Here is a 24,207-nt window from a genome sequence, read left to right as displayed (position 1 = left end):
ATGGTACTACGTATATTGGTATTGCCTTCTTCATCATAAGTCATAGGACTCAAGGCACAACAAAGCACCCATATGCTATTGGTACTTTAAGTAAAACTGTAAAACACAAGGTCAATTGAACTAATTAAGGTTAATGCAATAGATTAGACTTTTGAATCAATTTCAGATTTGACAAATCCATAGTCAACTGCTGGTATGCATTGCATGTTTAGCTGCGATATATTCTTCACTGAGTTTCGGTGAACAGTGATGATGTTTGAGTGCAAAATATTTTTTTTCTTGCAACACAATATTAGAACAAGGAATAAAAAAACATTAACTAGACATGGGAGTTCAATCTTTACACCTTTACCTATACCAGAAAATTATACAAGTAAAAATTAAGGGAACAACACAGCCATATAGCAGTAGTTATGCTTATGCATAAGCAAAACAGCAAGAACATTCTCCTTACTTAGCTTGATGACCAACCTGAAACTTAAATTTTTCAACGAATTCAAGGTGCCAATGGCAAGAAACTTTTTACTACACTTGTGCAACTAAATACAAATTCCGAGTATAACATAAATTTTCCTGTGAGAGGCAGAAACACAAAACAAAATAGACCCATAGTTCATGATAAAACAATGAGCCCTAAGAGCAAGACCAAAACACTGGCTCTAAGGGGGACTAAAATAGCAAAGACAGCTTCCAAAATTCAGTCCGGGGGGTTCGGGTGCAGGGAAGAGGCCTAAGAGACACGGAGACTACAACCATCAAAAGCTCCACTTTAAACAAACTTGAAACCGCCAGCTGGAATATTGGGTTGGGTAGCACCAAAGTTGAAGCCCTGCTGGTTCATAACTGCACCATCTTGAACATTCTGTTCCTCTTCTTCCTCAGCCCAGTATTTTTCCAAGACTTTCACTGCCTTCTCGTATATGTCATTATTATCATGAGTCTGCAAGTTCTCAATCTTGTCCAATCCTTCACATTCATCAATCATTTGAGCATAGATATTAACTCCGCCATTCATTCCCATTTCTTTGTCAGCTTCTCCTACCTTGAGTATGTTCTCTAGCCCCTCAAGGCAAACCGTGACAATTCGAGGATCAGGGCATATAAGAAGATCACAAAGTGGTTTGATACAACCTTGAGTGACCAAAAATCTGCGAAAACAAAACAAAATTCAGAGAATATTCAAACTTTGTACCACAAAAGATGACTTGAAAATCAAATAAGCATTACCACTACAAAGATCTAAGACAGTCAAGCAGATCTCACATTTTGTTTGGATTTAAGGAAATGTCAAAGTTATAAAACAGAGATGCAAAAAGCATCAATTGACAATTTTTACTCTAAATCTTTGAATATTTTGTACTTACTCATTTTGTTTTAGTTGTCACATTTCCTTTAGACACATTTGCTAACGCACAGTTTCAAACATTTATATCTTCAGTTGTTTTAAAGCTAATATTATAAAATTTTGATATTTGGAAAATAGATGTCAAGATGAATTTCACGAGACGTAGCATAGCTATAATTTTATTATATATTTTTAAGAATACATCACAGAAAGAAGTCAAAGGAACTAGTGTAAATAGTGCTCAAAGTCAGACGTGTCAACTAAAAAAAATGAAGTATGATTTAATGAGTGCATGCATGAAGAAAATTCTTATTTTCCCTTCAAAAATTACTTGAAGGCTTAAAGCTAGCCAATATTCTAATCAATGAGGATGCTGGGGCACGTAGGTCCGCCCATGAAACAGCACATGCTAGATATTCAATTATATATGGGGAGTTTTGGATTGCATCTAATTAAATCTAAGAATCAAGCAGCACATGCTATTCAGTCCCACAACATACGTTTGCACATGAAGAGCTCTATTTACTGTAGCAAACTAACCAAGGCTACCATGCTCCATCTCTCTCTCTCTCTCTCACACCCCAAAAAAAAAAAAAAAAAAAGAAAGACATTATTTCTTCTTTTATCTTCAAGTTCTCCAATTATAATTCACTCAACAACATACAGTATACACCAAATAACATGTCCCAAGCGCCCAACTTATTTGTATCCAGACTTACAGAGCCAAAACCCAGTTCCAAGAGAGCGGTATTTGCTGGTCAAAAAAAAAACTTGCCAAGTAATGGCAATGTTCCAGGGTCCAGGGACTATTGCTAGTAGAATCCACACCTCTGCAGCTCTACCATTAGACAAAGTCTTCCATCAAACTTCTCTGAGAAATAGTAGGAATTTCTAACTGTTCAACTAACACTTGATACTGATGTATGAACAAACATTCTGGAAAAAGAAATATCAATATTATCAGTGTTCAATGTGAGTGGTTTCCTCCCTTATAATGTGTGCTCCAATAAGTTTAGTGTTTGTAATCTCCTAGGTTTTTTGTGTTTAAGATTGACAGTTTGGGGCTGTTGGGTGATTGATTGATAATTACTAAAGGAGTTCGATTCAATTAAGCATTCAGTAACCACTTAACATATAAATAAGGATTCTCTTCAACCAAGCTCGATGACAAAGAAGATAAATGAGGTACCAAAAAAATCCAATATTCCATAATGGAATGGAAAGTTCAAGAGTATTGATTATGAAATGGAGCAGATAGATAGGGACTGCATGTAACAATGACACCACTAAAGTCCTATGCTTTTTGAGCTGATGAGCGAGTGTGATGACACCCTGTTCCAAGAATTAGTTTTCTTCTTGAACTTGAATTTGGTTACTTGTGCTATTGAATTCCCAGAATATGGTTGCTTACATAAGTATTGTAGTTTGATCCTTAGAAAATTGAAGCTCTCAAACAGAGTTAGCTCAATAGCTCAGTACCATCTAGTAAAACTCACATTGTCTCTCTACAGTTGTAACTTTTGTATACTTCTCGACTAATCCCCAATCTCATGCTATGACCACCAAAGCAACCATAACCCATTAACTCAATACCAAATTAGCCAAGTTCCAGTAGAAATTAAGTAAAATTCTATAACGAATCAATTTTAAAAGCTGATCAGAAGATGACAATAGAAAAATGTTCCTTGTTGCTTACTTGTTCACATAGTTAGCATAAGAAACAAAATTGTCTTACATGCCTTAACGTCTTTTCTATACTTCCCATTGTACCTTCCCCAACTTGTATTCCAAAAAGGAAAAAAAAAAAAAAGAAAAAAACCCTAAGGTTATTAAAAATGGAAAAATAGCATTTACGGTTTTACACTTTCAACTCATAATTAAATAATAGAAGAAAGCAGAAAACTCACTACCAGTAAGGATGTTAACCCCAGCAATCCATGCACAGTAGGCAAAAAGGGATACAACTATTCAGCTAAGTGCCATCTAATCATAACCAAAGGTGTTGAAAATAGGGCATTAAAAAATACCAGGGAGAACAATCCGTAGTCCAGGCACATTACTGGAGAGGCAAAGTTTAGTCCAGCCCACCCTTCCATAACATTCATCATAATTCATGAAGTCTTAATTTAACAAAGAACAGTGCAGAACCCTCTATCAATAAAAACACAACAAAGATACCAGAAAGCACGGATAATGTATGGCATACCGTATCTGATCAGGAGATCCCCCAGATGTGGCATTTGAGATTGCCCATGCAGCCTCCTTTTTAATGTCAAATTCTGCATTCTGGAGCAATTGCACGAGAGGTTGCACAAGACCAGCCTCAATAACGGCCTGAATGACAGGAACAACAAAATGTCAACATTTTTATCACAATGGCATAAATGCACACGGTTCCTTAATCCTAGATCACAATGCAACAATACTGCTAGCAGAAATACAATCAAAACACAACAGAAACACAAACACTCATAGAACTCAAGATACAAAATGCTCTAAGCTCAGCATATACCATGGATCAAAAAGACAAGCAAGAATTGAGAAACGTAGCAGTAATTATGGAAAAATAAAAGCAACAAAAAATCCAGCATGGAAGCATATCAAGCATTTCGTTCAGCCACAAGTCATCCAATACATTTGCAAACACATTAGAGAAAGAAATGGTGGCAGTTTTTACACATTAATCATATAGGTATTAGGTAAAGAAAAAATCTTCACAAAAGAAAGCCAAATATTAGCAAAATCAAATCAGTACCTGAATTTGAGCCTTATTTCCAGCAGTTATGTTCGATATTGTCCAACATGCTTCCTTCTTGATGCTCTTTTTGTGATTTTGAGTGAGAAGTTGGTAAAGGCAAGGAAGAACTTGGTTGTCCAATACAAACTGCAATATTAATTTACAAGTCAGGTAAAGAAAATTTAGAGGGATAAAAGATTGACATAAAAATATAAAAAGAGAGCTAGACATTATTCATTCACAATAAGTCGTTGCTACGAAAAAGCTTGACTGCTTGACCATCTAAGATCACCTTATTTTTCACCTTATAATTCATATTACCAACTTCTTCCTAAGGAAATTTGTTTTACATATATGCTTGCACAACATCAGACCCCTAAAATATGTTCCCAAAAGTAATCTCAATGAGTCATAGCCTTTCTTTGTTCCATTAGCTAAAGCAACCTCCAGAAGAAAAATAATTACGTTAAAAAAAATACTACATTTTAACTAAAAAAAAAAAATAAAACAAAATAAATAAATAAAACACTCTTAAGATACAGCTAGGTACATGGCGTAAGACAAAACTAAAAGATCACCAGCTATAAGTATTAAGTACACCAAGATCAGTACCTGGGTCTGGTTATCATCTCCAGTGACAATATTCCCTACTGTTCGAAGAGCAGGAATAAGAACTGTCGGTGAAGGATGACTACATGAAGTAAAGATTCAAATTAGTCACAACATCAAGGGTAGAGTATGTTTCGAAAAATGAATCACCAAACTAAAACACAATGAAAAGAAAACAAATGAAAGCATGTATATGTACAAAAAAAAAAAAAAAAAGAAACAGCACATAAGTATAAAAACATACAGAAGGAGCTGCATGAGCCGATGGCATACTCCAGCTTCAATGACAGCCTGAATTTTGTCGTTAGGGCCATCAGACAAATAAGAAAGGGCCCAGCAGGCATCGGTTAAAACTTCTTCATCATTTAGATGAATGAGGTGTTTAAGAACAGGTAACGCAGGTTTGACCTGAGAAAACCAAGCAAAACATATTCAATACTGGTCTCACTCTTTTATTTCTGCCAAAATAACACCATCAGATAAAATAAAAACCTGGTCAAAGGGTGCAGGTGGTTTTCCACGACAAAAGTTGGACAATGTCCAAGTAGCATTCCTTAGCATTGACAGTTTGGAGTTTTCGTTCAGCTGAGATAACAATGGCACTAGTGCACCATGACTCAGTACGAGATCCCTACAGCTCGGAGAATCACCAGCAACATTTCCCAAAGCCCATACAGCCTGCACGTCAAATGTCAATGATAGAGTTCAAGAGCTCTTACATCTCATTACACCATCACCAAGAAAGATAAACACAAGCATGACAGATAGAAGATAGACAGAACTAAACAAAGTTCCTAAGAAACCGATAAATATATCTCATCAAATCCTTACAAGAAAATTAAATAGAAGAAATATCATATATCAAAGAAAATAAAACTTATATAAACTCTATAAAGGCAATAATTCAGACTGCAAGATGGTGTGATTATTCACAAAAAGAGACATACAACTGAATTAAAAAATTTGTTTATAATCAAGATTAATTTCAAGAATTAATCCAAAAAAGTGCACACCAAGAAGAAGAAAGGGGAAAAAAAAATTACCTGTTCCCTGACATCATCACTAGCAGACGCTAAAAGTTGAACAAACTTTGGGACAGCACCATGGTCAATCACAACTCTTGTGTGCTCTGAAGTCCCAGATGCCACATTGGTCAGAGCCCAAGCTGCCTCAAACTGCAGATAAGACAGATTACAGATCATCAACCAGAGACCTACAATGGTATCAATAATGAACAAAAAATTAAAAAGAAATCCAACCTGAAGTTGAGGTAGATCATGCCTGTCAAGAAATTCCACAAATTTTGGGACAACACCAGCTTTAATGACTTCATCAATTGGAGGACAGCGTTCTGTACAGAAATAAAATACAGTATCAAAAGCATGTTCCATGAAAGAAGGATGTATACCAGAGGGCAAGTTCATACTAACCGATAGACAAAAGCTTCCTGAATTGAGTGGTCGCCTCTAATTGAATATTAGGATCAGCAGACGCCACTCCTTGCACCATTATAGGGATGCTTTCCAACTGGTACACAGAAACGAGATGAAACAGTTGAAATGTGATATGCCACCACTAGCCTATATGCTCACAAGTCGCATTATCAATTTGTCATATGCCCTCCTGATATAATACTCTAACTACTTCTTTGGCCATGTAAAATTTAAATCTTTAGATGTTCAAAAATATGATTATTGTTTGCATATTATATACTCAATTCCGACAAAATAACCACAAAAGCCATACTACAATAGCCATGTCAAAATGGATAAACTCAAAAGACAAGTATACAACTTTATGTACAATTAGAAACATCAAGCTTTAAGGTTTAAATCAGATTGTAGATAGCAAGAAAAAACTGCTTTCTCATTATTTCCATACAGGACTTCCTGAACAAAAGACGAAATAGTAAAAAGACATCAAAGCTTTTTCATCGAAAAAGAGACATTACTTTCCTAAGTTGATCTATATAGCTATCAAAATATTAAACACACATATGAACATATCAAGGGATACCAGAGAATTTACCCTATACCAATATCACAGAAACAAATGAACATCCCGCCCCACAATTTCTATGAAGGCGAGAAAGGAGGAAAAAAAAAATCATATGTGAATATCTCACATTGTGACCTTGGTAGATGATTCACACTTTCAAAATAAGGCTAAACCACATATCCACTTCGCAATTTTGAGGATACGGTTACATGATTAACAAACTATCCATGTTGCCAGCAACAGTGGTTCCACACCCATTACCAGTTTACCAAGATCAGATCTGAGATTAATACTTACCTAAACTTATTATTGGTTATGATTTTTAGTAAATAGGGCTTGGTAGCCCTTATCTACTTATTGGCCCTAACCTGAACCTATTTCTCCCCAGGTTTTTTTTTTAATGAAGATAGCAAGTATATTCCCACAAAAATGGACAACCGCAAATGCAAGCATTTAATCATTCCCTCAATCCATATATTATTCTACATATCCCTCTTTTCACATGCATCATCTGCAACAAATTACGCTTTAGCTCAGGCTCATCTCTCTCAAAGGTAAGTACAACTATAAATCAATTTAACGGCCCACTTCAAATATTAAGTTCTCTACCAGCTAAATTAACTTTGTTTACCTAATAAGCATATGATTCTTCATAATGTTGAGGGGATAATAAACTTCACAAAGTGGCAGCAACTATTTATTCCATAAACTACGCTAAAATTATGTCACTCAACCCTTCCCAGAGTTCCCACCTCCAAATTAGATTCAAATTGTTCAAACTAGACAGATTATAACCTATTTTATTTCTAAAAGTCATAACAACAAGGCAAATCAGAAAAAACACAAAGGAGGTGGCACCAATTGACAACAGATGGCTGGAGATGGTAAAGGGCGAAAACAACCAACTGGAAGCCAGTTAAAACTCAATGAGGCAACAATCTTAGCACAACCCTAAGAAATCCAGAAGCTTCTAGAGTTTGAGTCAAATAAAATCAGAAGACTCCTCTATGCTCACTGCTCTAGAAAGATAATGCAAATCGGTGCTCCATCTGTTTTAGTCAAACTTGAGGCAGCATATATTTTTGACTATACTAACTCTAAGATATTCAGCGACTTATTATGTAACTAAACTTGGTAGTGATTTTAACTAGTTTCATAAACAGGCCAACAGTCTACCTACTTATACGCCTAAATCCCAAAGCTTCTAAAATTCAGGGTTTGTCAAATGTCAACTAAGATATATTTGACTATCTTCATTGAATAGCATTTAACAAAATACACGGCGCATCAAGCAGGCAGATGTAAGAGGTAAAACCTGGGTGACCATTCCCCAAGCAAACTAACTTGGCAATGATTTAAATCTCTTGGACTTTTATTCCAACCCAAAAACACTAAAATTAAGAGGATTTGATCTCACATTCAAACACTAAAAACCAAACCAAAAACAGACAAAGCTACTGTAAAATCGACGATCACGCCTTGTACTCGATCCTTATCCCAAAATCCAAGTAACATAATTCACTGGATTCAAAATACTGTCGCAAGGAAAAAACCAAAACTTTTCATCAAACGCAATTCTCAATTCATTTCTATCCCCTCATTAACCAATCACGCTTAAAACCCATCAAATCTGAGGTATAACATCAATTGATACTCTGGGCAAAACTCCAACACAGTAAATCAACCCTAAAACTACACTTCCCAGGTAAAACAAACAACACGACCAAAAACCTAAACCTAATCAAAAGCATAGATTAATCATAAAACAAAACAAAAACAGCCCAGAAATCAAAGGATCGGCACAAAAAAAAAAAACCAACAATTTCAAAAAAAAAATGTACGATTAATTAAAATTGTACCTTCTTCTCGATATTCTGAGAAGCATCGTGATTGAGGGGTTGAGGGTGAGATTGAAGAACCATACCCTCTCTCCTCTTCTTCAAAAGATTATCTTCCCTCTTATTTTTCCTGATCTCAACCAAATTGTCCTCCCTACGACGGCGAGCTTCATCGGCATCGACGCCAAGTTTGTAAGACTTCTTCCTGACCTCGGTTCTGGAATTGGGTCGAAGCGACATTGTTGAATTTGTTGATGAGATGAATTCTGGGCAATTGATTGGAAGGTGTTCGACGAAATGCCGGAAAGAGGAGTTGCAGAAGAAAGAAGGTAGGAGAGAGAAAATTGAGGGAAATGGGGGAAGAGGAGAGGTTGTGAATGGGGGGAAGTGGGAGGAGAGTGAGTTGGATTGTTGCATTATTTTATTATTTTTGGATAAAAAAGAAAAAAAATAATGGGCGGGTTTGGGTTGAAAAATGGAGGAATTTTTGGAGTGTGCCAACTCAAATGATATGGAACAAATTATTTCAATTTGGGGCCCAATTATAAAATATTTGTTGTCCAAGTTCTTGGTTTCAACTTAATTCATGAGAGATTGTAAGTACAATCATACATGTATGATGTATGTAAAGTACGGGTGAGCACGGATTGGATATTCGATCTGAAAATTATCATATTGGAAATTTGATACTCAAAATATTATATTATTATAATTTTTAATTATGATTTAATTTTAAAGAAAATGTAACTTAATACCCATATTTTTGGATATTTGGTTCGAATATCAAATTATCCGATATCCAAAATATGGATATATGGATAAGATATCTGTTATCCAAATTCGACATCCAAAATATTTCAGATATTCAAAAATCCAAAAATTGATATCTGAAAAGATATCCGATATCCAAAAATTTTAAAATTTAGGATTGGATATCCGATTCGAAATTAGTATCGAATCGAATATGCCAAGGGATAGGATGCGAATCGGATATTCAGATCTTCAGATAGTTGTGTTCAGCCAATGTAAAGCTTACTAGGGCCAACTAGTATCTCCTTACTACGAAGTAGTAGGGAATGGGAGATTACTATTACGTATTACCAATTAAGCTGATTGAACAACTAATTGGTTGGTCAATTATGGGATTGATTTGAAACAAAACTTAGTTGTGTTTGAGGCAGTTCCTAAAGATTTTTATGTAATATTATTGGAGGATCTCAGAGGTGTGATGTGGCATGACCAGGCCAAAGTGGTGCTGAGAAAGACTAGGGCTCTTGGTTGATGTTGAGTAATTGCTTTATTAATTAGGTTTTCTTGTGGTTTTTTAGTTTGTTGTTTATTTAATTCAGGATAAGTCTAAATTATTTTAGGTCAACTTTATAACAGATGTACAATATATATTGTATACCCGATTTTTTAAAAAAGTTATAATCGATACATAAGGTATTTTTAAAGGGGACATAATTAATATACGTAAACTATAGAGGCATACATATAGTGAAATACTCATATTGCATATTTGATTTATTTCTAATGTATTTATAACGAATTTTGGTGTGTATTTTCAACAAGTAATGAAGTCAATAGTTTCATACTACCTCCGTTTCTTTTTAGTTGACACATTTCTTTAGTCACGTTTGCCAATGCACGTATTCAATCATTAATTAATATCTTTAATTATCGATAAGTAAACATTATAAAAAGTTGATATTTTGAAAGTATGTAACGTGACGAATCTAACAAGATCCCACATGACTATATTTTTCATTACGTAATAAGCATAAAATATGGTCAAAGGGAGGTGGATAAATAATGCTAAAGTCAAAACGTGTCAACTAAAAAGAAACAGAGGTAGTAGTTTGTATGGATTATGAATTTGGGATTTCCGCACTTTTACGTTACACAATTACACAAACAAAGCTCATAAAATTGTTGCTGTAGAAATTCACCCACAATGGGTAAAAAATGTGGAGGAATATTTCTAGTTGACGGTCCATTGCTGAATATGACAACAGTCACAACACGAAATCCTCGTGAATCCCAAAATCCACATGAACAGCTGAAGTACACCGTACTACGGAGTACTGAACATGTAACATCTAAGTTCTTGGTTCCTTTATCCACAACTACTCATAAGCAATGCAATCCCATTGTTAATGCATCTCAAACCTTGGTTGGCCTTTGGCTTTCAAACTAAGCAACTTGAAAAAAAACTTAATATTAGTGAGACAGTTGAACTGTTGAAGTATGTAATACTTGTAATATTGTAATAGTATCCACATTGTAAAAGGTATGCAATTGTAAAAAAAACTCCTAGAATATTGAAGGCAAAAATTAAGTATTGTAAAAACTCCTAGAATATTGAAGGCAAAAATTAAACATTATAGAGTTTTTTATTCATAATTTTGAACAATTTAAACAATGCAGTCCAAAAATGGTATTTAAAGAATTTTAAACCAGATCGGACCTAAATTTTAAATTTCACGATTCGAAAATAAACCAGACTGGTTTTTTGGTCCAGAATAGCTTTTGACACACCACTATTGGAGCAAGTCAAAGCGATCGTTAATGGGCCGGGCCATATGCATTCTTCACACTTGTAGTTATTATTTGTATGTCATTCGAATACGCTGTTTTTATTTATACGTAGTATGAGCCTATGAGCCCTTCAATCGACTACTACTCTACATTATGTCACCCACCGTATTACTTACATATGATATCAATACTATGAAAATATTAGTAAATTAGATGCCTTATCATGTGTTACGTGCTGATTAAATTGGACCAATTATAAACTACACATTGTTTTTATAATTTATTCGCTTATTTCTTTTTCTTCCCGGCCTTAAATTTTCTATTTTTCTCTTCCGATTATTCCTCCAATATTGCTTTGTTCTAACTGAACACTTTGGTTAGGTCCTTACATACACTTGTACTAGCCATTCGATATAGACGATACCAATACCGAATTCTTTGTGTTTTGATACGAAGTATGATGTGGTTTAGGCGTTTAGCCTTTGTACAAAAAAGTATGATGATGCACAATTCAGATAGTAGCGGCGGATGTACGTACTTTATCCAAATATAGGTAATTTTTTGCATTTTATCTCGAGATTTAGTCTTGAACTCTTGATGGTCCAATTTCATTAAAAGTACCTTATCTTTGGCGTTAAAATTGTACTTTCGAATTTCCAATAATGTACTTCGGTTATTATTATTTTTTTTCTTTTTTTCTTTTTTTCTTTTTTTGGAGGGGGATGTTAACTGTTATAGCATATTTTGAATATTGACTGTTCAAATAATGGAGTACGGATCAGTAACTAGCTCACAACTCACATTGTATTTAAGACAACGTAACATTGACTTATCAACAATAACAACATCTACTTCATACGTAACTACCAACCATAACAATACAACTTCTCATTCTCATCTTAACATCTTACATCAGCATCATATATTTATATCAACCATAACAGAAAGCAACTGCCAACGCAAATCAAACCAGCAGTATCACACTCATAATATCTAAGTATAACACATTGATACGTTAAAAAAAATGAATTGAAGTTACAACTCTTAGAAGATTATATGGATTATATTCCATTATACATTAAAAATCGATTTAAATCCTACCTTGTTGCATTGGCATGGTTTAATTTGTTTGTTTGATTTAATTGCATGTATGATTATCACTACTTAAGGATGAGGTGTATATGCCGCGAAAGTATCATTAACTATATCAATGAGCTCAAAGACATTATGTATTGGCTGTTTGGTTGTATAAGAGACGTTCATAATTCAAGTATGTATGTATGTATGTATGTATGTACAAGTATAATTTTAAAACGGTTAACACTCATCACAGTAATCACAATATTATTTTTTCGATAAATTTGCACTTTCTCTACTAGTATCTCGAAATTTCGAGCCATTCCAAGTTTCGAGTTTATATATAGGAACCCAAGAGATGGAAGCTAAGGCTAGGCCAAGGGGGTGAGTTTTGGTTCATTCCAATGTAACCGGGCCGGTATGTATGGGTTCCTTTACTGAATGAACCGGTTTCAAATCAACCATCCTATATTCCTATGCATGATCACGTTAGCTTGATTAATTAGTTGAAACTTTTAACTCGATCATTTCGTTTTCTTATAATTAAGTCATAAAAAATGGACCGTTCGACTAATATATATTTCACACACCACCCCAACTTCACTATTAGTAAGCAACTAGTCTCACAAATTATTACGGAGTACGCTACTACGTTACATTCATTGACAAGTATGGTTCAAGAGGCTTACCGATAAATAATAGACTAATAGTGACTGTTGAACTGTACGATAATTGAAGGCCAACGAATCCATTCGCAAATCGCAACCTGTTTGATAGCCGGTTAATTATAATTAATTAATGGTAACGGGAATGATTTTAGTTGTGATAATTCAATAATTAATGGTAATGAAATTTGTAGAATTGTAGAGTAAAAGAGATAAACCGGTAACATTACCATGAAAATAGACCTAGCTTGACTATTCTTAAAAATTTGTTTTTTTAAAAATTATTTTTCTCGATCACCCGGCGCTAATTATTTATGTACGTAGGTAACCCTATTAACTATACTTTATATCATAATCCCCTCTAAAACAATAAAAAAAAAATTCTTTATATCATTAAATATTCATTTTGGCCTACTCCTTATTTTATACGAGTACATAGTAATTTTTTTTAAAACTTTTATGCACACCCTATTATTGCAATATATAGTTAATCAGAAACAAAAGGAGTATAGAGATTTATTCTTATTGCAACTATTATTATCACTCATCTAACGAAATGTCACAGATATGTTATACGTAGTACTTTGTATCAACAAATACAAAGTACTCGTACTAATTAGAGGATGGGTAGGAAACTAAGAATAACCGTCTTTGGCCCCAATATAGGTCCCCAAAATGTCCCACAATTAATTAGTTAGCTTAATTTTAATTGATTTGGTTAGATCCTTAAATAAGCGCATTTGGTTTTCTTATATAGTCACATTTAAGACTTAAAGAGTATAAGTATCATGCATGAAGAAACCTTTTTGTGCATAAACACGAGAGTTTATTTGTGTATGTAACTTGTAGTTAATAATAATTGAGGACAAAGACCTTAATAAATGCAATGTTGCAATCTTTGCTTAGGTGGTGGCCTAAATCAAGGAGCTGAGCTTGCCTACACGGTACGAATTCGCCAACAATAGACCTTAATCACTGTCTTAATTAATCACAAGTTATATTAAGACAGATCAAGCGTCCATTTGTCTATAGTTGTAGACACTAGCTAGGTGTTTTCACTAATGCAAGTTTAATTTGATATAGATTTGAGGTTTGAAAACGGCCGTATACTATCTCTACATAGTCCTTATATATGCATGCGTATAATCTAAGCCTAAACTACGTGTTATGTAACTTATATATGTTACCAAAAAAAATTGTTAGATGTGATTCTAGTAAGGTACCACAACAAAATGGTAGCAACCGCGTCATGTTTCTTGTATGTATGTAAGAAGCTTAGGAATACTATTGATTTTTCTCATAAGATAGAGTCACCAAAAGTTCTTGTGTACACTTGTTTATCCTCGCGGTTAGAGGAGCTACTAAACCATACATTGGTCTTTAATGTGGAGGAAACTTTGCTAAAATCTTCTTCATGGTTCCCTTTCTTCATGTTGGTGGCATTTGAAGGCGGAGGTCTTTTACGTGCTTTTTTATTGCTCGTTTTGTACCCGTTAATTTGCTTGGTGGACGAAGAATGGAAGCTAAACATAATGGTTTTCGTGTGTTTTGTTGGAGTTAAAACGAGTACCCTAAAAACAATAGGAATAACTGTCTTGCCGAAATTCTTCTTGGAAGATGTGGGATATCAAGGGTTCGAGGTACTCACAAGGTTTCGAAAAAGGGTGGGAGTTACTAATTTCCCTAGGGTTATGGTCGAGGTATTCTTGAAAGAATATTTGGGAATTGGCACAATTGTTGGAAGGGAGATTAAGGTATATAGAGGGTATTATTTAGGTTTGATGGAAAGAAAAAAGGGTGTAACTAAGGAAATTACAAATCTAGTTTGCAAGGAGGAAAATGTTATTGTAATATCTGGATGTGAGAAAACATTTAAAGATGAACAACTCATTACAAATTGCAAGGTATGTTACGCATATGCTTAACATTCTGCCCCACCATCAGTACTTGATCTTTAGTCCTTCACTCATTTAAAGCTAGGTTCATAAGTTCAATATCTTTAGATAAAATTTATGTAAAGAAATAAGAATGCCAGATGAGAAGCAATGAATGTCATATTACGCCATGTTCAGTTCAACTTAATTAAGCTAGTAAATATTTCTTATCTTAAAAATGATCAAATAAATACATGCATGTCAGGTCAAATTAGAGTTTATCAGCGTTCATTTGTCGTTTAATTTCATTACATAATTAGTTCATTTCAAAAAATTGAAAAAAAAAATTAAATCAATTTGGAGAGTACATAAAATACGAATCTAATGATATCCATCAAGTAGTGTACAAATAAGGTCAAATTTTGTTCAAATCGAAAACTAGCTAGATCAGAGTTGGATATTTTGCCTAGACGACCGAGTATTATTAAAAGCTTTTAAGGTATCATTATTAAACTTTATGCATACGTAAAGGAATTACCCTCTTTATTAGAAATTAGAAATTCCAGGCCACTTCATGGCAATAATTATGTTTAGTTCCACTGCATGCACTGTTACACTACACTCAACTTTCAATTAATTGAAATACCCATGGTACAAAACTACAAAAGACTACTAATCATATTAACTAGAGTTATATTTGGATGATGGTCTAACTTAATTAAAGTTCTATTTAGATCACCTGAGGAATGAAATTATATTTCCTAACTATACTATTTTATAATTCGTGAAATATGAGATTTATAAAAACCTACCTACAGAATTATATAAATTATGTACTCAGTACTCGTACTCTGTATGATGTAGTCTAATTATAGGAAGTAGTACCGGTAAAAGTACCTAATTGAGATATTGACAAGTGATGAAAAAATATACTACATCCGTTTCATATTTTTTGCAAATTTGGGGTATTATTTGTGAGATATAAAATATTTCACACTTGCTAAAGATATGAAACGGAGGTACCAGTAGTATTTACTTCTCTCCTCTTAAATGTTTGATTAGCTACTCAAACTATCTTTCTAATGTTATATGCTAGGGCTTCTACTTGGTGAGAAAAGTTGACAAGGAAAAATGGGATTATCTTCCAAGGGACAAATACCCTAAACCCTTGATATTCCACGATGGAAGGTTAGCATTTTTTCCAACCCCTATGGCTTCATTGGCCATGCTCATATGGCTACCCTTCGGCGCGATCCTATGCATCACAAGAATCATAATCCCAATTTTCCTACCTTTCAAATTCTCCCTCCCAATACTAGCCTTCCTTGGAACAAGTGGTTTAACGTCAAAAAATTGTTCACAAACACTATTAAATAGCTCAACCAACCAATTAAATAGAAATTCCAAGGGCAAAATTTACGTGTGTAACCATAAAACGTTGCTTGATCCTATCTACATATCATATGCTTGTGGAGTCCATCTAACCGCGCTTGCCTATAGCATTAGCAAATTCAGCCAAGTACTCGCCCCAATAAAGACCGTTATCCTTACAAGGGACAAGGAGAAAGACGCGAAAGTCATGCAAAAAATGTTAAGCAAAGGCGGTGTTGTGGTTTGCCCGGAAGGGACTACGTGTAGGGAACGTTACGTGCTAAGGTTTAGCCCCTTGTTCGCGGAGATGACTGATGACATTGTTCCGGTGGCTTTAGAGGTTAAAGTTAGCATGTTTTATGGTACAACGGCGAGTGGAATCAAAGCATTGGATCCAATATTTTTCCTCTTGAATCCATATCCTTATTACTATGTTAACATACTTGAAAATGTACCTAAATCTCATACTTGTGGAAGTGGTGGTAGGTCCAATATTGATGTTGCTAATTATGTGCAAGCTCAGATTGCAAAGTCATTAGGATACACATGTACGGTATTAACTAGGAAAGACAAGTATATGATGTTGGCTGGTAACTCTGGTGATTGAAGATATTAATTTGAATGTTGCAATATATTGGAATACTGATTAATTATTGTAATTAGATTCGAATAAGAATGTTGCAATATATTAAAATACTGGTTAATTATTGTAATTAGATACGAATATGAATGTTGCGATATATTGAAATACTGATGAATTGTAATTAATTTCTATGTAATTAAATTTTCTTGTGAACAAATTATGTACCCCCTCTGTTTATTTATGTATCTACATTCACTAGGGGAGTCGATCACTTAAACCTACCAACAAACAAGCACGTTTTTTGCTTCAAACATGAAGTCTGTTTTAAAATTAGAGACGTAAAGAGAAAAATCAAAAATTATATTGTCAATTACAAGTAAAATAAAATTATATATATTACGGGCATGTTCACATTTACTGAACTGAACTGAACTGAACTGATTGGAGCTGAACTGAACTGAATTGATTGGAGTTGAACTGAACTGAGCTGAAATAAATATTTTATGAGAGAAGGAAATTAATTAGGAGCTGAACTGAACTGATTGGAGCTGAAATAAACTAAACTGAAATTAAGCTGAAGTGAACAGACCCTGTGTAATTTTATAAAATTGCTATAGCAAGTAAAAAAAAGACATATGGAGAGAACATCATTTATGTTCGGAAAATTCAAATGTAAGGGAAAAGGTGCCGTGAAGGACCGGAATCTCTCATAAGTCATCTCGATCCAAGTTAACAGGCAAAACTCATTAGAAGTGTGTGAGTGTGGGGTGGGGGATAAGGGAATATCCTCGCCCGACTCCAAGTTGCCTCCAGTGGGGGGTGGATTGACACCACAACCACATAGTTATGATAAAATCCTTACCACAAAACCAAAAACTGATGGTTTAAAAACTTTTTTTTTGGTCCAAACATTTAGTAAACTTATACTTGTATTTGTCAAAAGTACTCAATGTATGTATAAAGTAGTTAGTAGGTATACTTGTAAGTATTTATTGTATGATAATTTGTGAGTTGTACATACAGTACAAGAGTGGGTCGTATTGTATTTATACTAGGTCCATGAAAATACAATACTATTCATACTTGAAAAAAGCATGAAATAATTAGCTAGCCTCTTAATATAGCCGATTCACGTAGCTTTCAAGCACTTTATCTTATGTCCTACAACAAAGGGTTTATACTTTATACACTAACCTGTATATATGGCCATATGGGGTAACTTATTCAAGTACAAGTCCATGTCTATACATATCATGTAGGTCCATGCGCCAAATTTTCTTGCATTGGTCACTCGTTCATTTCTCTCTTTAATCAATTTTGTTTCGCATATTAATTAAGGTCAATTTTTTCCTAGCTAATAAAAAGACCGATTTAAATGAGCTAGTATATATTTATGAAATAAATAACATATATCATGTTCAATCATTATTTATACTAATGGTTAAACTCAATGACAATGCTTAAGTAATATAATGTGGCGCCATATCATAGTTTTATTGATCTGATCATCAATTTTTCATTATAAAGAAATTAATCATACTCGCTACTCGTGTTTGATGAACCGATGACCGCCACGTGTTCATTAAATTAATTTTTGAACAGTACTTCTCCAATGACACCCAACATATAAAACAAATAAAAGTTATATTAAAATGAATTCATGCTCATAAATTTTAAAAAATTTATCACGTACTAAGCTAGCTTATACATTATCTCTAGTAATAATAATGTACTTCATACTCCGTATATGATAACAATATTATATCTCATCTATCTCTCTTTGATTGCTTAAATCTATAGGTTGTTGCTATTTAAATAATTTTTCGAATAATAAAAATTATTGTAATTTTTTTTTTTGGTGCCACAAAATACTCATTGACTTTTAAGATCATTTTTTTTTTTTTTGGAAACATAATATCAATTTAATTGAACGATAAAGAGTTTCTTATAATTGAATAAAACATTCTAAAATTCAGGTTATTATTAAATTTTGGATGATGAATAATTTTTTCTAGTATGAAATTATACTTGTACAAATAAAATTTAAATGATACGGAGTACCTTTTATAAATACTTTGATTTTTATAAATAATTTAATTTTCAAACAAACCTAAGTAATCTACTATTTCAGTATATTATTGTATATATGAAGTATATCAGAATAATATACTCCGTATAATGACTCTAAATACGTATTGTCTGGCCTGGGCCAGCCAGTAACTACTACTCGTCATGTACTGTATATGGTCATATACGTAACCTATTAATTAGATCTCATTGTCTGCTTTTTTATTTATTTTTGGACCACCCTTGACTCCCTAATTGAGTGACACATATGGATGAATGAATGATATGATTGAGTATATCAATTAATACATATACATGATCTATCTTCTCTATTGCAATAATTAATCCCTACTAATTGAGTATTTTGCAGTAAAAATGGGTGGGAGGGAGGAGATAGAGGGGGGTTGATAGGTCATGAGTGGATTGGAGAGAGGGAGTGTTCTAACTATCTACGTAGTTTATAAAAAGAGGAACTAGTCTAAAAGACAGAGGTGGTCACATAATCTTGTTATGTCACAATCTAACTATCTACATATCTAAATGTCTAATAATAGAAGAGATTTCCATTATGATAGGAGTGTATCATATCTTATAATAAGCTAAGCTTCTCGTATCGTGCTAATCGATCATTATGATATTTCATTAGTATTTTCAAATAAGAAGGTGATAAACGTTGTCTTAGAGTTTTAATCGTGAAAATAAAAAATAAAATTGAAAATTTTATAACATAAGATAGTAGAAAACATACTTTGCAATTTGATTTTGTATAAAAATATTAAAATTATACATTATGCTATTATATGAAAATTAAATGATATACATATAGCCCTAATTCATGGGTGACATATAAGGAGGAAAAATACAAATAATAAACATATGCTTCGTATTAAACATTAATTAATAGCATCAATAGATGTATAACATACCTTCCGATCATACGACATATATTTATGTTGCGTTTTGTTTAATTTATTATCTAGTTTTCCCTTATCTAAACCTATCTGGACTTAATTATTTTCGCTAACTTCTAACACCCCTTAGCTTATTAACCCGACCTTTATCAAAACTTATTGAATTGAATTAAGTGTAAAAAAAAAGTAAATACAATGAAGCCTTTATGTTTATATGCATTGCTAGATTATATATGACACCGACCATACCATATGTTCCTTTTATGGATTATTTTGGATTTACCTACAATATAAAGACCTAATAGCTCACCAAACAACTAACTTTATGAACCATTAATCAACATTAATTTCTCACCCAAAAAAAAGTTATGTTAGATCATTAGTTATACTTAATTTGGTGAGAAAATCTTTCTAATTATATAAATCGGTCCCTCACCCCTAATTGTAGCTATTTTTAACCAAAGAGGAGAGTGACTTGTCCATTCAAGCTTGTGATTTTTATTTGTTAAAAACTTAAAATCTTATAAAGTTGTGATTTAGCTTGGCTTAATTATTTGATTGATTTTGAAGTACACTACTTAAATCACATGAAAACTGAAGATAGATCGACTTCTTACAAATAGTCTCAATTTAGTTAATTTTAAAATAAAAATTTTAAAATAAAAAAACAAAGACACTTGTTATTTATAGAATTGTTACTGTTGACTGTGTCAAGGAATAATAGATCGAATATATAATATATATACCGATTAATTAGAAACTTAGAAATTGGAATTAACATTTGGAATGAGGATAATGGTAACCCTTTCAAGGGGAGAATTTCTAAGGCGAGCATTATGTATGCTCATCAACCAATTGGATGTTGGTACAGTGGTGATTGAGACTGCACTTGGTGGGGAGGACTGCATGTTCGATCCCCCACAACAACAATTAGGAGGAGACTGGAACCCAACCATCCAAAACTGAGCCTTGAATCTCGATTAACCCAAAGGGCGAACCAGAGAGAACACCCAAAAAAAATGTATGCTTATCGTAATATTGAATTCATATTATACGAAGTATACACATTTCAAATATTACATGCAATTATATTTTAAGTACAATTTTTGAAATATATGCTTATTTTTGCTATTGAAATATAAGAAAAATCAAATACTCAATTTTATAAATTTAAAGTGTATGCTTATATGTTAAGAAGTTTTCTATTTATATGATTTTCACTTATCTTATCTGAACTTATTAAACCTTAGGACCAGACTACATTTATAATGTCATGAGAAGGGCCCAAGCCCCCTCCTTAAACTTTTTGGACCGACATATTTTTGGAGTAGATTATTTTCTAGAATTTGTATTGTAATAAAGAGGTTTAAAATATAAACCATATATTTTTAATCAAATTTCGCTAGTCGTTATATCTCTATTTATTATGTACCTATATAAAGATGGGACGGATTTAAGGATTTCTTATGACATACACCATCGTCTAGCAAGCTAGTACAGTTTAGTGAGCAGCTAGTACATTATTGTAAACCACGTACAAAATGCAACAAAACTATCACAAGTTCACTTCCCTAACCAATGTAAAGGAAGATGATGAAATGTTTCAAAAAAACACCTTAGTTTTTAGTATGGAAGACATTCTACTAAAATCATCTTCCATGTTTCCTTACTTCATGTTGGTGGCTTTTGAAGGCGGAGGGCCGATAAGAGCCCTAATCTTGCTCCTCATATACCCACTCTTGTGCATCCTAGAAGAGCATTTGAGGTTCGAAATCATGGTTTTTATTTGCTTTTTCGGCATTAAGAAAGAGACTTTTAAGATAGGAAGAATTGTTTTGCCAAAATTCTTCTTAGAAAATGTTGGTTGTGAAAGCCTTGAAGTGGTGATGAAGTTTGGTAGGAAGGTGGGAGTGACAAAATTGCCCAAGGTAATGGTTGAAGGATTTTTAATGGATTTTTTGGGTGTTGAAGACATTATTGGACGAGAGATTGGTGTTTTTGGTGGATATTACACTGGTTTTTTGGATAAATCGGAGATTGGAAAAAATAAGCAAGAGAAAATCTTCTCACATATGATGTCCGAAGAAAGCCAATATGTTGGGATTTGTGGCTTCACCAAATCTTACAAAACTCGCCCTTTCAACATTTTAAAGGTAAATGCTTTTAACAAATATTTTGTAAAATTGTTTAAGATTTGGGAACTAATTTTCAACACTTAAAAATAAGTAATTATAATTCATATGAATACTTAACTCTTATAATAAATTGGGTGAATGAAAGTAATAAGGTTCTCTTGTTCCAAAAATAAGATGATACTAATATGACTAATTCATGTATATGCATGCATGCAAACTTGCAAATTATAAATAGAGGCTTATTTCAACATTAACCTTTCCAAATAGTTTTAAGCATACAAAATCAATAATTTTTTAAAGCATAAATGTGATTGGTTATGTCGCAAGTTTAAAATTAGTAATAATAGTACTCCATGTAAGAAGTATCTATCTCTAGCCTTAAATATATATTTATTCGTTTCATATTAGTTAATACATTATATCTAGTCGCAGTTGCCACTCCATTTCAAACAATAATACTTCGTATATATCTTCAATTATGTACAACCAAAAATCATATTACTTTGATGTTTGGAAAATAAATGTTGGAACGAATCAAACAAGATCCTACTCAACTATGCTTTTTTAAGAATAAATCACAAAATGAAGTCAAAATAACTTATGTGAGTAGTGGTGAAAGTCAAAATGGGTAAACTAGAATGAGATGAAGTAGTAGTAGTTTAAAAATGAATTGCTTATGAGTTGTCTTGATAAATAAAGGCCATGAACTAGCTACTTAATGTGGTTGATAAATGATAATTAAGTTAGTAGTTGATTGAATTGATATATAAGTGGTTACGATACATTGATGAAGCCCTTATTATTAGCCCCCCACATAACTACATAAGTTTATGCTAATTATGCAAGTTTTAAAACATTAGATTAAAATCTAAAATTAATTGTAAACAGTCTAAAGCTTTAATCTTTTTTATTTTTTATGTGTGCAGGATATTTATTTGGTAAGCAAGGATGATAAGAAGAGTTGGAATAATCTTCCAAAAGAAAAATACCCTAAACCATTGATATTTCATGATGGTAGACTAGCATTTATGCCCACACCATTAGATACCCTAGCTATGTTTATGTGGCTACCATTTGCGATTATCCTTAGTATCACAAGAATACTTGTAGCTGTTTTGCTACCTCACGAAATGTGCTCACCCATCGCGGCCTTCCTTGGACTACGCTATCCTTACACTCCTTCAAAGGACAACCCTAAGTATACAAATAAACCCGAAAATTCAAAAGGAATGATCTATGTATGCAATCACAAAACATTACTTGATGCAGTCTACGTCTCACACATATGTCGAATGAATCTCTTCACGCTTACCTATAGCATAAGCAAATTGTCCAAATTTCTATGTCCAATTGATACAATTGAGTTAACAAGGGATAGGGAGAAAGATGCCGCGATCATGTACAAGGTGTTAAGCCAAGGGAGGAACGTTCTTTTATGTCCCGAAGGGACTACGTGTAGGGAGCCTTTTTTGCTAAGATTTAGTCCCTTATTTGCAGAGTTAAGTGACGATATTAATCCTGTTGCCCTACAAGTAGACGTTAGCATGTTCTATGGGACAACCGCGAGTGGGATCAAGGCATTTGATCCGTTCTTTTTTATGATGAACCCGTGGCCTTCTTATCACGTGAAATTCCTTGAGAAATTACCTAAGGAATGGACTTGTGGGAGTGGTGGGAGAACCAGATTTGAAGTTGCTAATTATGTTCAAGATATGATTGGTAAAGCATTAAATTATACATGTACTGGCTTAACAAGGAAAGATAAGTACTTGGTTTTGGCTGGTAATAATGGACTTTATCATTAACTGGGGATTAAACAAGTGATATGCACTTGCCAAAAAAGAAAAAAAAAAAAAAAGCATTGATTGCATAAAAGTTGTGAAAAGAATAAAAGTGGTGCCAATTGGGCTCAATTTGTGATGGTGTATTTATTGTGTCATTAAAACCTAAAGCACCTACTTTTTTTAAAAGAAAAATTGTAAAAACTTTTTTTTTCCTTAATTATAAACAATCTATCATCCAAATCATGTACTTTGTATATTCATGAAAAAAACATGTGTAATATGGATACTTTGTTCATGTAAGTACTTGTATATTTTTTGGTGTAATAAATTTTAACTGAGTGCAATGTTAATGTAAGAATGGTAGAAAGCAAACTCTTAATCATACTGATGTACGGGCATGTTCTCTTCAGCTTAATTTCAGTTCAGTTCAGTTCATTTCAACTTAGTTCAGTAAATCAGAACATGCTCGTACTGACGTACTACTATTAAAAAGCAAAGGTTTACTCCTAAGGAAGGAGTACTGAGTGATTGTTGTCAATGTAATAATCTACTCTATTTCTCTAATGGTTCTTCCTAGTTTCTCATCAGTAATTATCATAGACTTCATAGTTAAAATTTCGTACTACTCATATAAATTGTCCTTATTGATTTGTATGTGAAGAAAATCATGGCTAA

At 33.2% G+C, this 24,207-nt stretch overlaps 3 protein-coding genes across 4 annotated transcripts; 2 read left to right on the top strand and 1 right to left on the bottom strand.

Moving 5' to 3' along the window:
- Window positions 1–463: 463 nt before the first annotated feature.
- Window positions 464–8,963, bottom strand: LOC145605679 (importin subunit alpha-4-like). Of its 2 annotated transcripts, none has more exons than XM_081661751.1 (10): window positions 8,549–8,963; window positions 6,122–6,221; window positions 5,951–6,042; window positions 5,735–5,866; window positions 5,184–5,369; window positions 4,936–5,099; window positions 4,695–4,773; window positions 4,101–4,229; window positions 3,552–3,679; window positions 464–1,148 (listed from the first exon to the last, which is right to left on the bottom strand). In XM_081661751.1, exons 1-10 carry the CDS (start codon window positions 8,942–8,944, stop codon window positions 770–772), a joined length of 1,785 nt encoding a protein of 594 aa, XP_081517877.1. In that variant the 5' UTR covers window positions 8,945–8,963; the 3' UTR covers window positions 464–769. The 2 variants fall into 2 exon arrangements, with proteins under 2 accessions (XP_081517877.1, XP_081517878.1); XM_081661752.1 differs by having other exon boundaries at window positions 6,122–6,218; window positions 8,549–8,960.
- A 5,023-nt stretch (window positions 8,964–13,986) lies between these two features.
- Window positions 13,987–16,783, top strand: LOC145606040 (putative glycerol-3-phosphate acyltransferase 2). The gene is made up of 2 exons (XM_081662103.1): window positions 13,987–14,711; window positions 15,778–16,783. The coding sequence occupies exons 1-2, from the start codon at window positions 14,040–14,042 to the stop codon at window positions 16,657–16,659; spliced, it is 1,554 nt and encodes a 517-aa protein (XP_081518229.1). The 5' UTR covers window positions 13,987–14,039; the 3' UTR covers window positions 16,660–16,783.
- Window positions 16,784–21,091: 4,308 nt separating this feature from the next.
- On the top strand, window positions 21,092–23,935 carry LOC145605548 (putative glycerol-3-phosphate acyltransferase 3). Its single transcript, XM_081661617.1, has 2 exons — window positions 21,092–21,766; window positions 22,675–23,935. Exons 1-2 carry the CDS (start codon window positions 21,155–21,157, stop codon window positions 23,551–23,553), a joined length of 1,491 nt encoding a protein of 496 aa, XP_081517743.1. The 5' UTR covers window positions 21,092–21,154; the 3' UTR covers window positions 23,554–23,935.
- The last annotated feature ends 272 nt before the right edge of the window (window positions 23,936–24,207 follow it).

The sequence above is a fragment of the Chenopodium album genome, chromosome 22, assembly GCF_948465745.1.
Source record: "Chenopodium album chromosome 22, dcCheAlbu1.1, whole genome shotgun sequence".
NCBI classification, from domain to species: domain Eukaryota; kingdom Viridiplantae; phylum Streptophyta; class Magnoliopsida; order Caryophyllales; family Amaranthaceae; genus Chenopodium; species Chenopodium album.
This window is presented reverse-complemented; position numbering and strand designations above follow the sequence as displayed.